Consider the following 13842-nt stretch of genomic DNA (forward strand, 5'->3'; position numbering starts at 1 on the left):
TACATTTAAAAATACACATGGCCTGAGGAAAACAACCATCAAAATTCAAATACATCCCCATGGCATCATTTCCATTTGAACGCGACTGTTTTCCTTCTTCTTAGTTACCGAGAGGCCCTGAGTGATTTTTCTTTTAAACTTAAAATATATGCCAGTGAACATATGCGTATATATATAGAAAGATCAAATTAAGTCATCAAAACTGGGTTAAACTCATTACAATGGCTTCTTTTTAATATTGTTTTCTTGAGCTGGCACATATTTACCAGAAATGCTTTAAAACATGGCAAGGTCCCCATACCCCATCACATGGGCTGTAACTGCTACTCAGTGCTTTTCACGGGTAGGAATATTAGCTCTGGAATTACAGACCACTTTTGAAAAGAACCCTATTTCATAATCCCACCCCACCCCCCCCCCTAAACCGGATACCATTTTGGAAGTTTAAGAAGAGTGAATTGAACACATTACAGTGCATTACTCGTAAGACCCAACTTGAAGGATGCCGTTTAAATCCCTTCCTGATCTTGGACACTACGACAGTCAACTGACACGCAGAAGAAGTGTCAGTTACATTAACAGGGAATTTTAAAACATTCTTTTGTCTTCAAAACAAGACGATAACTTTTAAACCTTTCACACTGAAGCTATGCATACAATGCTGTTTTTTTTTTTATCTTTAACATCACTTTACACCATTAACATGGCCTGAGACCTGACAGCATTGCCAAAATATAACACACATACACATACCATGTTAGTACTCTGACCTTGTCCTTCAAATGTTATCTAAGTTAAAACCAATAAATAACACCATTTAAAAACCGTATACTCTTAAAACAAGTGGAACTGACAAAGTATATATATATTTTTTAAAAGATTAGTAATAGGTTTGTGCTTGTCAAGGTCGTAAGAAGGCAGAGCTGAAATCTTGAGTATATTGAATATTTGGCTCAAAACAAGGAAAAAGCCTGGTCTTCCACAAACAGGAAGAAATGTTCCATTCAAACACTCACTGCACATATTGCTTTCTGCAAAAGGGCGTCGAACTCTCCAGTGTCAGCTTGTGAATGTCAGATGTTATTTTCTTTTACGTACGTTTCTTTTCTTTTTTTTCCTTTCCCCAGCTCTACCACAAATGCAGAGGTGTAATCAAATGGTAAGATATAGGCCATTCAAGACTTGGGTCCCCTCTGCTTTAAGCTAGCATGTCTTTTTTTTTCCTCTTTCTCTTTTTTTTTTTTAGTTTGCTTACTTCGTCTTTTCTTTGTTTAATGGTGTCTAATTGTTAAACATGTGTTGGAAATTTCTCGCTTAAAATATTGCTAGTCTAAAAAGGAGTCCATGCAAAATCTTCTTCCAGGCATTCTCTCCAGGTTGTCTAGGGCCCCTCTCTCTTTTTTGTTGTTGTTTTTTTTGAAGTGGCAGCTCATGGGTGTTTTGGTAGGAGAACACACCGCATTGTGCCGGGCACTTTTCGACCCTGGAGGGAGCCGGCTGAACATGGAGGACGTGGGTAAGTGGGGACGTGGTGTGGTGGCTTGTGCAGTGAAGCCAGATGACTCTGGCAAGAGGCTGGCAGCCCCCCACCCCTCCCCTCACGCTGTGAGTCTATGCCAGACTGGGTGTGCCCAATGCCAGAGCAGCAATGGTTACAACACTCCACGCCATTGTCCCGCAACTTCGTGCCACCCTCCCAACCCACCCCCAAATGCTTTCCCCTGCTAAGAGGGAGATTCCTAAACCCTCCTCAAGTCCACGTCGGGAGGGGGGGTTGGGTTTCCAACCAGGTGCATGTCCATCGTTTACAGTCATATTTTGTGTTGGAGTTTTTTTCTTCTTTTTTTCCCTCCTTTTACATCAGGTGTTAAAAGATTCTGAACGTTTAACCACTGCAAGTCATTCTTTCACAATAGCATTCGAAGGTGAAAATAAAATGTAAAAACTAAACTCAGATAGCGATATTGAAATTGTCGATACATTATTGCAAAAAACGTACATTATTTAACAAGTCACTTTGCCCATCACCTACACAAACATGCATCTATGATGGTCAAACGGTTTCTTTTGAACCAGTGGAATGGCCCAGTAACTTCAACAACCAACTGTTTTAGCCTTCCCTGCTTGGCAGATTGACAGGTCTGCCAATCCAACCATCCCCTCATCCCAGTCCTATAACTCCCTCCGACTGCTGATGCACACCTTATATTAGCGCCTTATGTGAAGAAAAGCCCAAATAGCTAGAGAATATTCCATAAAAAAAAAAAAAAAAAACGAAAATAATAAAAATGGCAACACATCACATCCATGTTAAATCTTTGGAGTCTGCAAAAGACGAGGGCAGAAAAGAAAAAGGGGATTGGGAAAGGAGAGATTAAAAATCCCATAACTATTGGTGGCTATAGTAGGCAGTAGCGTTGATGAAACTCACACGACGATGCACAGCGGAGGTCAAACACGTTCCATACAAAATCCAAGATTGCTTATTGGTTGAAGTGGGGAGGGGGAGGGATGTCGGTATTGGTTTGGCTGGAGAGCACAGGTTAGGTGGCAGATTATCCCCAGTCAAGGACTCCAGTTGTGTTTGTCGTGTTTTTTTTCTTCTTCTTCTTGTTTTTTTTTTTGTGCTGTTTTCCAATGCAGATCATGGAGCCGGCTCAATCGACGTCCCGATGAGCCTCCGAGGCATCTGCTCGACAGATTGGACAAGTGCGATTGGTCTGCAACATACAGGGATGGACGCATTTACCAATATTTAAAAACAGCCCATCTTTGAGCGTCTAACAAAGACATCATGGAAGAAAGGGCAGAGAAACTTACCTTCAACCATTTGTCCACACATTTAGCATGAAACTCGTGATTGCAGGGTAGTACTCGGAGTAGCTGCCTTGACTCAAAATCACTAAAGCATACAACACACCTGTTTGGGGGCAAATGAGATGGAAACATAAATGTTAATGTTGCTCATCCAGCAAGGTGTATTAACATCCTCGTGCATCACAGAGCAGTACTTACAGGGTTTGTTCAGATTGGTGGTTCTCGAGATTGAACCGGTAGGACGGAAGCTGCTCTATATCGGCTTTAGTGAGTCCTCGCGGTTTGGCTTCGCCAAGCCTTTCGGCCAAGTTGAGCAATGCCTGAGAAGAAATTCAGTTACATTTTAAAAGGTGACATGACCACCTCAAAAGAACAGATCTCAAAGGAAATGTTGAGAAATACCATTTATGATTGTTTTTTTTTTTTTGGGGGGGGGGTCTTTCTTAAGATCTACTTTACCATTACCTCATAGTTCTCCATCTCCACATCATCCACATCCAAGTCCAGACTTATGGCTGGGCCCACTGCAGTTGGAGGCACTGGAAGCATTGAACTGCACAGACACACAAATCAGTTCACCCACCTTTCCGATGCAGGACACGCAGCTAGCAACAGGAACTTTCCAGTAAAGTCCATTCCATGGTATTGAGGTGAACTGCTTAACCGTTCATGTTTTATGTTAAAGGGTGCATAAGGCATGGGCATTCCCAAAATCTTAAATACACAAATAACCAACATTATTTAAAGATCTGCACAAATGAATACAAAATTATGACCATGAGAGATGACTGTATGAATTGAACGGATACAATGTTACTTACAGGAAATAAGGTAAAAAGCCGGGGTAGTAGGGTGGCGGTGGAGGTGGCGGGGGCAAAGGCTGCTGTAACCTGTATCTCTGTCCATTTACACGCCTTGGCAGCACATGGGGATATGGCTGCACCCAACCAGAGAGGAGACACACAACACATCAGATACAAAAAACAGAGTTTGACAGAAATATGCTACAAAAAAAAGTTTGTAGCACAAAAAAAAGTTTACAAAAAATAAAAAGTGTATGTTTGTGTTGGGGGGGTCTGGGTAGCTTACCACTCCGAAGGGCAGTTCCTGGTGAAGCGGCTCTTGAGGAAGGTACTGCAAGGGCATTGAGGGAGGCATTGCTGGTGGATGATGCGCAGGAGGATAGGAGAAGGTCCCCATGGGGTGCTGGTCCCCTCTTAGGTCAACTTCATTTTCTACCCTCTGCAGAGGCTGTATGGGAAAACCTGCTGGTTAGTCTGGAGCTCAAAACTGAACTAGAGAGGGGTACACACCCATTACATCTGAGTCACTGAAATCACCCGAAAGCCTGAATGTTGAAGACAGCCACAGAGTGCCTTCCCATCACTACTACTACCATAACTGCACCCCCACCCCTAAAAAGAAAAGCCCCATGGGTGCAAGAAAACAATGGGCAAACTGCAAGTAAGTCTATAACAGGCTTTGGAAAATGAACACCATATATCACAAATAGCAGATGCTTAAAACTGAGCCTTGTCAAATAACAATTTGGTGCAACCATAGTTTACCAAACAGTCATTGAAATCATTCAGGACAAATCAACATTTCAGCTGACACAACCCCCCCTCAAATCTGAAAATACCTCCAGTGGAAGTGAAGTTCCTCCTAATAGTGTTACAAACATGTATAGACACACCCAAGTACACATACATACATACATGCATTCATCCTTTTGTTTATTTCTTTGTTTAAATACTGGCACCTGCTGCGTCCTTGCAGCTGACGGACCCTCAGTAGGGATGGGACTATCCTTTTAATAGCAATGATGGCGGTATCTGTGTTGGGGGTTAGGTGGGTTTGGAAGAATGGCCATGGTCTAGAAACTGTTCTTTGTATGGACAAAAAGGTACGGTGTTGTGGTACTCTGGAAAAGGAGGCTTTTCTTCGACCTGATCAGCTTAGAGGAAGGTGGATTAGTTTGGCTCAAAGGGAAGTTGGTTTTTGTATTTGTTTTTCTTTTGTTTAAACCAGCTTAATACCTGTAGCCACACTGGGAGAATATAGTGATTCACACCATTGCCTTCACCCAAGCTACACAGGATACTGGGGGAAAGGAAGAACCATGCAGGTTCATGTTAAAAAAAACAGAAAAGCGAAACAGATTAAACTAAACAAAAAGGGATAAAACAACACATGGACTGTCCATGCGTTGCACGATTGATGGAGGACACTGGAGAGGACCATACTTCGGTGTGAAAGAAGGGAAGCCTCATCTCTCTGAGGGGTACGTTAGGTGCTAGACCAACAGAGCTTTGTTTGTTTTGTTTTGAGACACACACACACACACAACACACACAACACACACACACACACACACACACACACACACACACACACACACACACACACACACACACACACACCTTAGTTACCGCCCTACTTTCCCTCATTTTTTCTACAGCTGGGAGAGTAGCTGGCCCGTAACAATAGGCACTCACCATGCGCGGATGCTGAGGCTGTAAGGGAACAAACTGGCTCAGAGGAGCAAGGTGTGGTGGCTGGTGTGGGGGCACAGGTGGAGAGGGGTGCAGTATAAAATGCTCACTGGAGATGAGTGGCGGGAAGGCTTGGTAAGACACTGGTAAATGCTGCATTGTACATGCTTGGATTAGCTGTAGAAGACAAACACACAAAAATAAACAACAGAGATTATTAGTTGTAGCATATAATATATTATAATCTTGAAGAATGTCTTATTTTATCTTGAGTAGTCTAACTATGGTCACTTGGGTCAGGCATTTTGCACATAGTTTTGCTTCATCTTTGTTAAGTGTGTGTACCCAGTTGGTAACTCATCTCATCAATAAGACTTTCTTATGACTAAAACTTAAAAGATAATTAAGTTTGCCAACTGCTTACTTGATAGCCTAAGTACACAAATACATTCAACACAGTTTTAACACTTCTATCATTTACTAACACAAATATGATACAGGGAGTGGATATGTTGACAGCACAAATGTTATGGCTCAAGCGGACAACACGATTTGTGTACCGTTTTGACATATTACTCTACCGACAGTCGTTCCTAAGCTTCACGTTCTCACTGCATACACAACCATTTCAATTAGAGGCTATTATGTACAAGTCAAGTCAAGACAAAACAGCTGGGCTAACTGTGGCTAACGGTGTCTACATACTCTTAAATGGAAGGAACCTGTACAGAAGCAGTTTAATAGCTTTAATTAAACCTTTGAAGCTGGGGTGAGTGCAAAATGACATCTGATCTGCATTATAAAAGAAAACACAACAGAGAAGGGAAAGCTTGATGGTTGTCTACAACAAAAACACTGACACAGAATAAAGCTGGAGTGGTATGGGGTCATAAGGTGTACACTACACAAACTTCGCTGACAATCCAGCTCTTCCTTTTCAAACTCACAGGAGGAGGAAGGCAGCAGAGCAGAGAGAGCTGTCCGCTGAACATTACCGAGCATGCTGGGAGCTGCTGAGTGTTGCACCCTGGGATAGGTTGCCCGGTGTGGATAGGAAAACCGTGGGTCGTCACCGTGGTAACTGTGTAAGATATTGGGACTGATCCTTGGTGCATCTTGAAGGGGGGAGAGAGAAATACCATTTTAACAAAATGGACGCCACCAACATGACCTTGACCCCCTGTGCAGAGTAGCGGAGACTGCCACAAAGGCCCGTCCTAGTTCTCAGGCTCTTGCAGAGCCTCCTACCTGCTCGTGAAGATCCACCATGATGGGGTTCTGCTGAGGAGGGTGCGTGGCAGGGTGGAGCATACGTGGTGCGCTGGTATGGCTGTACTGTCTAGACTCATCTAAAGGAATCTGCTGCTGATGCTGCGAGAAGAGCGTGTGGTGGAAGCTCTCATCCTGGTGCAGGGAGCCATGCAGTACAGGCCGGTCTCGTTGACCCCACTGTCGTCGTACTGGAGGGCTACATCATGACACAAATCAGACATGTCTTAGTTGTTGTGACCAGAGCATGTCCGGCAATCCTTAGGGTGGGTGGATGACTGTTTTACATCAGACTGAAAAACATTAGGGCTCTCAAACACAAACATGTTAAAGTCTTCTGTGAGCTTCACCAAAAGCTCTTACTCACCTTCTCCTGAGATGCACAGGGGTGTTGCAGGGCTCCCCAAGGAACCTCCTCTGATTTAAGGGGGCAGGTGGTGGCCGCCTATTCACTGCTATTTCCCATGGTCGCATTTGTGACGTCGTGGGGACGAGTCACTCTCAGGAAGAGGGAGACCTTCAGTGCTGGAGGCACTTGTGTCTTGCAGCTTTAGATTGTCTTCACTCTATGTTAGAAACACATTGCATTATTTTCTCAAAAAACACAATATTCTTGATTGAACACAAAACCCTTCACAACATTCACTGTTCAAATCTGAGCGGCCTAAAACAAAGTAAAGTTAGAGACTATAGGACACCACACAATTCAGTGCATGATATCAGTGTATAATGGCAGCAGCCCTTCTCAACTAAAGACATCCAGATAGTTGGTTTATTTCACGGCAGTAACCTGCAAGGGCAACGCGCAAATAGATACTTGTGCGGATTACTAAAACAACTATGACAAGGAGGAGATTAAAGGTTGATACAATTCAGTCACCGTCTATTTTATTTGAGAATTTAAAAAAATACATTGCATGTCATTGTTCAGTCACCGTAGGAGCCATCCCAAATACAACTCCGGTGTAAACTAACCTAACGAGCAAGTCAAAACACACCCAAACAACAATAAACCATTAAAATGTCGCATGTCTTCGACGCAGGATACAAATGCACATATTATTTTTAACAAAGCATAATAAAAACATTTGTTAGTTGGACAAAACACAAAGGACTGGGCAGTGCAGAATGGGAGTACTGCAACTTTAACAACAAAGCAAGGAAAGCCATGTGCTCAGGGGCAGAAACAAAGCAATAACAAAGAGTCGACATGAAATGGAGTCCAATAACCAAACTAGCGACACTTCGACACTCAAATCTCGACCTTTCTAGAAAACCAGATCATGGCATACCCATATAACAGCTTCGTCCATTAAACTACTGATTTGTAAATGAAGTTCACATGATATTTAGCTACTAGGCTAAACCGCTGTAATCTCGTCGGGTAGCATGATGTCTTTCCTAGCTAACATTAACGTTAGTTAGTGTGAGCTTCAACAAAGCCTTAGCCATCTGGCTAATATTAGCTACCAACATCGAACAACTATTGACTTGGCAAGCTTTCCAAATGATTACAATATATTGTAAATTATATAAAAAGTGGGCTAACGTTACTAGTCTGCCATCGACGACACAAAGGTAGTTCAATAAACCATCTAAGGTTACCTTATGATCTCCCTTACATTAAGGTCGACAAACACCCAACGTAAGCTCCGAAGCTAGCTGAGATAACAGTTAATTTCTTGTCCTGTGAAAGTTATCCTGCACAACCATAGCAATCATATAGTGACACATGACAGAGACGCATTGCATATCATATGACAGTACTGTACAAGTTACTTCTAACGTCAACTAGCTGACCGACGTTGACCGAGCTAGAGCAGCAAAACAACGACAACCATCTTGCTAACCAAGCAGGAAATGCCCTTAATTCCTCAAATTATTAACTTATATTAAAAGGCAACGTTAGAGTGGAAGAAACTATTTTTGACGAGTTGACGCTAGGCTGTTGTTTGAAATCTGGCAGCGTTAGGACACTCTAACGTTAACTGTTCTTACATGTTATTTCTTTGGCCACAAACCACCGTTGGTCTACATTACCGCACATGCACGTAGGTTGCGCGATAAAAGTGGCAATAGAGCTGGCTAGGGCAACTATGCTAGCTATCAGTAATTCAGGCAAACAATGCTAGGGATAGCTAGTTAACGCTATGCTAGATTGTTAGCCTCAGTTTGGCATTATAGCATCCTACCTAGCATAGCTAGTCAGTGTTATACTAGCTAACGTTAGCTAGCTTTCGTAGAATAACGTTAAACTTCGTTGCCAGTTAGTACCTAGCGTTAGCAGATGTTCTGGTGTTTCTTTTCAATCGTGGAGGTGACAGTAGTTGTTTCGTTCATCGGAAGCCTAAAAGTTAACGTTAGCTGTTGCTTGTTGATCTTGATGTGGAGAAGTCCAATTCAGACACAAACAATGGCTTGCAGTGGTTTACGGGAAGTCTATATCGCAAAGCCATCCATATGGCACCAAATTAATATTTAAAATGAGTTTCTTACTAAACGAAGTAACTGCTGCGTTTGCTTTAACATTCTAAGAAATATTTAATTCACAACATTCCTTGGCGCGTGTTTCCATTCAATGTCTTGTTGTTGGGAATAGAGTACGACACCACGCCTTCATCCCTGAACTCTCTACGCAAGTGCCCTGGAGGACCAATCAAACAGAATCGAATCGATATATAGCCGTAAAACAGACTTGGATAGATTGTATCCGATTTTGGAATTCTACACGGCGTCCAGGCGTATTGTATCTACTACTTGATATATTATTGGTTACTTTCCTTGGTGTAATCTTAGGGCTATGTGTAACAGCGCATAAACTCATCAGTGCTTCTTTTGTCTTTATGGAGGCTAGTAATGCATTTGGTTCTGATTTTTCTAACTTTAGTCATCCAAAATAATATGAGGTAAAAAGTCTGGAACGAAAATGCAAGTTGGCTATTACAATGTCTAAACTCTGAATATGCAATAGGCCTCTTGCATAATGACAGCCAAACTCCTACTAAAGTGATTATATAATTCATGACAGGATTACACATTTAACTGATAGTGACATCTAACAATTTGTAAAGCTCAAATACTTTCAAAAGATTAAGTCTGTAAAACAGCGCAACAACCCAGGTGTTGTTTCTTGGGCTCAGCTGTGGCATCCTAGATACCTCTACCTGTAGGCTAAGTCTTTTACCAGGTCACATGTCAGTTCCACATTGGCATGCAGGTCTAATAACAGCATCCAAACAACCCCCTGTTGTCACTAAATAGCCACCATCTCAAAACACCACAGTTTTTATACATCTAAGAACAAATCATAGTCTATGCGGAACCTATAGAATGCATAAAAACTACTTTCAAAGCGAAAAGATCGGACTTTAAGCCTACATACTGACATGCTATCCAAATAGATTTGTAAACATGCTACGGATAATGATCTGTCTCCGTGTAGGCCTACGCAGACGATGGACTGCTGTCTGACCGAGAAGGCATTTTAGTGCCGTTGTAGAAACTCGCGGGAATGTACGAGGATAGGAACGAAACATTAAAAATCATAAATTGATTTGAAGTATTCTGTGCAATACTTTTGATTTCACCGCGCGACCAACAGAGAACAAACTAGACACTTTCCGAACATGCGCCGATTCCCTGCCCTCGCTGATTTGGCTGTTAACTCATCTCATAAGAGAAGATATGACATAGCCTAGCCTGTTACGTAAGACTTGCAGCAAAACGGGGAGCTGGCAAAGAGAAGATGATTTGTGGTTTGTTGTGAAAGCTATGTAATTTGTTTGAGCATGACTAAACCTCATCCTTAGTTAAACATTTTTAACAACATGCGAGTTTTAAAAAAACAAAACATGAATATATAGATTATGTGGAATAGCCTAGGCCCTGTGAATATTACACCAGGGCCCCACAGCCAATTGTAAATATGACTGAGATTATGTATTCCCTGTTTCTTATGTGATTTGTCTGACGATTTCAAAATCGTAATTTATGTATCTTAGACAGCTTACAATTCATAAAATAGGCCTGTGCAGCTGCCACACTGCAGAGAAAATACTGTTGCATACCCTACCACTGATGAGGAGACGGAAGAGAAAGACATTTTTTTTGTAAATTGTAGTTACTTCTTCGGCCTACTGTCTGCAAGGGGTTTTAGCATATTACATGGAAAAGTAAATGCACTATTGGAAAGGAGCGCGTTTCCCATACTCTGGCCTGAATGTAAACATTACAACATAGCTATAGCTAACAAGCAGCAAAACAAGGAGGGGCTCAAGGCTAGGGGGAAAAGACGAACGGAGAAGCAAACGCCAACCCCGGAAAAAAAAAAGAAACCAAGCAACCAAACATGCAGTCCTAAACAGCCCAAAGAAAATAGTGTTCATAACGTTAAAAAGGCCCACATGGTTACCTGATTGTTAATTTGCAAGCATTTGATTCACTGTTAATTCTCCTTGTAATCCTTCACATCTCTTTCATATATTCGGTGCGGCATTATCTTCAGCTGTTCCTGTAAATGGAACATTCCGTGGATTTCACCACTATTGCAGAGAAAGGTATAACATCGTCGCATCCTCAAGGAACGAAGTAAATATTAAGGTTGCTGGAGAAAATAGTGGCATGAAAAGTTAGTGACCTACGTAGGGAATCTGAAGCAAACACTGACAACATACAAGGCAACCTCATGTCTTTCCAACGTTTTAGTAGTTTTGTGATATACCCCTTTCCAGAGCTTTTGAGAGGGCGCTCTCCCTACATCTAGTTTTACCGTAATACCTTTACGATAAGATACCAAATAATTTCCTCAATGTCATGTGTCGGTTATCAAGATCACTTGAAAGTGGACAGGTCAGTGATCCAAAAGACCGAAGGGATTAGATTTATTTTTTGCCAAACAATGCGCTTCAAATCATTCAGGAAGATAAATGCCCGAGGACAAGTTCACTCTACCGATTTCCCCCCTTTTCATATAAACTTAGGAGACAATATTATTCCAAATTCATGTAGGCTAGTCCATCGGTTTGAACTCGTGTACGGTTTTACCCGTAGCTGTCTAGATGGCGTTTGTAGCATACACTCAGTTACAATGTTAATTCTGGATACACGATCTTGTGTAATTACATGGATAACTATAACCAATAAGAAATCCTTGTGCTTTTTAACGTTGTCTAATAAGGACACAGTATGTTTTTTAAGCAGTATATTGTTTTTACATTAGTTTTCCTGTTTACCACTCAGACAAGAGCAATTGTATTAATTTATATAGCGTCATTACCAATAGACATTGTCTCAAAGCACTTTAGAGAGCCTAATCCTGAACCCCCTAGACCCATATTGATGATCTTAATGTATTGATAGAATAGAATAGAAAAGCCTGTATTGTCATTGTATTTACATACAACGAAATTTGGAGTGCTTCTCCTGTTGGAGCGACGAGGGACAACATATAACACAACAACAACATATAACACAACAATATTGCATATCTAAAAAACGGTAGGAATAGCATAAAATCTATATAAATATTAAGTGTGCAACAAAGCGCCGTGGAATATATTAAAGTACCTATGTATATATTATCATACAATATATGCAGCAACAGCACACAGCATAACAGAATATATATACTTATATACAATATACAACACCAGTACACAGAATAAGAAATACAGAAATACAAAGATGGTATGTGTGACTTGCAGTCAATCAATAAAGTGAAGTTTAGTGCATGACTGTATTTAGTGATAGGGTTCCTATTAAGAGCACATGATTGAGGTCATATTAGTACAGAGGTATCCAATCCAAATGTGTGTGTGATGCATTCAAGGCAATGTGTAACTTTGGACTCGGTTGTTAGGTGGAAATGGAAAGCAGGAAGCTCACCTTGCAATGGAGAGTCTACACCGAGGAGAAGAAAAGAGGCATAATGAGAGAATGTAATTAGGTATTCTAATAGACTGGCTTGTATACGTATGTAAGCATAAGTTATAATGGGGAAGAACAATGGTCCTGGCCATCAGCATGGCAAGCAGAGGTCCGACTAACAGGAGAGACACAAGTTAGTCGACAGATGAAAACCAAAATGCTATAGTCACCGGACATCAGAGAGATGATCGAGAAAGGAGGAAAGAGAAGTTGTATGGTATAGCACAAGAGGTCCTTGGCAGCCTAGGCCTATGGCTGCTAAAAACTAAGTGATGGTGCATGCTGGTCCAACACCATCACACAAAGAACAGAAACAGAAAAGGACAGATCAGATGTATATAAAATCCTGCATTTTTTACATTTGATTAAGACTTTCCATTTTCAGCTGCTTTATACTCTCAGGTGCTCATAGATATAAGGGATCCAGCTTGCAAATCCATGGGATAAAAGTAAAAAATTAGAACAGTTAACCATAGAAACAGTTAGCTACTACATTCATCGTTTGGGATAAAAATCTCCTTTGATCTAAAGCACAAGTCAAAATCTTTGTAAGAGGCATTTATAAAGCGTTCATTATCCTGGATACAAAGTATCAACCTTATATATTTTCAGTTTTTTAAATCAACCATGTATGTTCTCCAGTTTCAGATCAACCCAGGGTTAGGGCCTTCCTTTATTATTCCGTTTTCATTTCCTCTATTCTTAATATTTTGATTATTAATATTATTATTATTATTGTTACATACATAGATAGTTGGATAGATAGATATTTTTATTTTTATTTTGCGAGCATCAATGTCAATTTGAGAGCTGAAGAAAAAAATCATCTTGGTAAGAGAATATTCCAAAACTCTGGAGTGGATCAGCTCCAGACCATCCGCAGATCTGGCCAGCTCCTCTCCGGGCTACACACACACACACACACACACACACACACACCTACCTCTCTCTGGGCTGCAATCACGCAATGACATACTGGAGTATCTCCATTACTCAGGGCAGAGGAATTTCCATGGGTCTTCTCCTGTTTAGTTGACACGTTTATGGGCGAGGCAGTAGGCTAGTAGGCATGGGTGGAACTCACTTATTTGCGAAAAGACAACCTTTGCTCTGTGAGTTGTTCTTACAATAAACATTTTATAAGGATATAATGATAAGAATATGCATTTATTTGATTATAATTGTCAGTTTGATTATCAGTTATTTATTTCATTTTGATTAATTCCTTAGGTGTGCTGCAGTTCAGTGATAATGGGTCATCTTAAGGACTTTCTGCTCTTAATAATCATTTTGACATGCAAGTTACAACTTCCTTGTTTATTTGATGGACTAACTT

The 13842-nt window shown here is 41.1% G+C and overlaps 1 protein-coding gene across 4 annotated transcripts; it reads right to left on the reverse strand.

Moving 5' to 3' along the window:
• Positions 1-430: 430 nt before the first annotated feature.
• On the reverse strand, positions 431-11086 carry rnf44 (ring finger protein 44). 4 transcript variants are annotated; one of them, XM_080841164.1, is made up of 11 exons: positions 10993-11086; positions 6949-7147; positions 6561-6780; positions 6260-6427; positions 5316-5489; positions 3907-4068; positions 3639-3754; positions 3283-3370; positions 3016-3137; positions 2821-2920; positions 431-2720 (listed from the first exon to the last, which is right to left on the reverse strand). In XM_080841164.1, exons 2-11 carry the CDS (start codon positions 7053-7055, stop codon positions 2658-2660), a joined length of 1320 nt encoding a protein of 439 aa, XP_080697290.1. In that variant the 5' UTR covers positions 7056-7147; positions 10993-11086; the 3' UTR covers positions 431-2657. The 4 variants fall into 4 exon arrangements, with proteins under 4 accessions (XP_080697290.1, XP_080697292.1, XP_080697289.1 ...); XM_080841166.1 differs by lacking the exon at positions 10993-11086 and adding an exon at positions 8856-9137 and having other exon boundaries at positions 6308-6427; XM_080841163.1 differs by lacking the exon at positions 10993-11086 and adding an exon at positions 8856-9137.
• Positions 11087-13842: the final 2756 nt, after the last annotated feature.

This window comes from Sprattus sprattus (assembly GCF_963457725.1).
Source record: "Sprattus sprattus genome assembly, chromosome: 6".
Lineage (NCBI taxonomy): Eukaryota > Metazoa > Chordata > Actinopteri > Clupeiformes > Clupeidae > Sprattus > Sprattus sprattus.

Bases quoted from the DNA above. Each gene is read 5' to 3' on its own strand.
- rnf44 (XM_080841164.1), bottom strand. From the start codon at position 7,055: ATGCGACCATGGGAAATAGCAGTGAATAGGCGGCCACCACCTGCCCCC. The intron at 6,781-6,948 runs GTGAGTAAGAGC...GTCATGATGTAG, and splicing joins CCTGTGCATCTCAGGAGAAG to CCCTCCAGTACGACGACAGT. The intron at 6,428-6,560 runs GTAGGAGGCTCT...CCCCCCTTCAAG, and splicing joins TGGTGGATCTTCACGAGCAG to ATGCACCAAGGATCAGTCCC.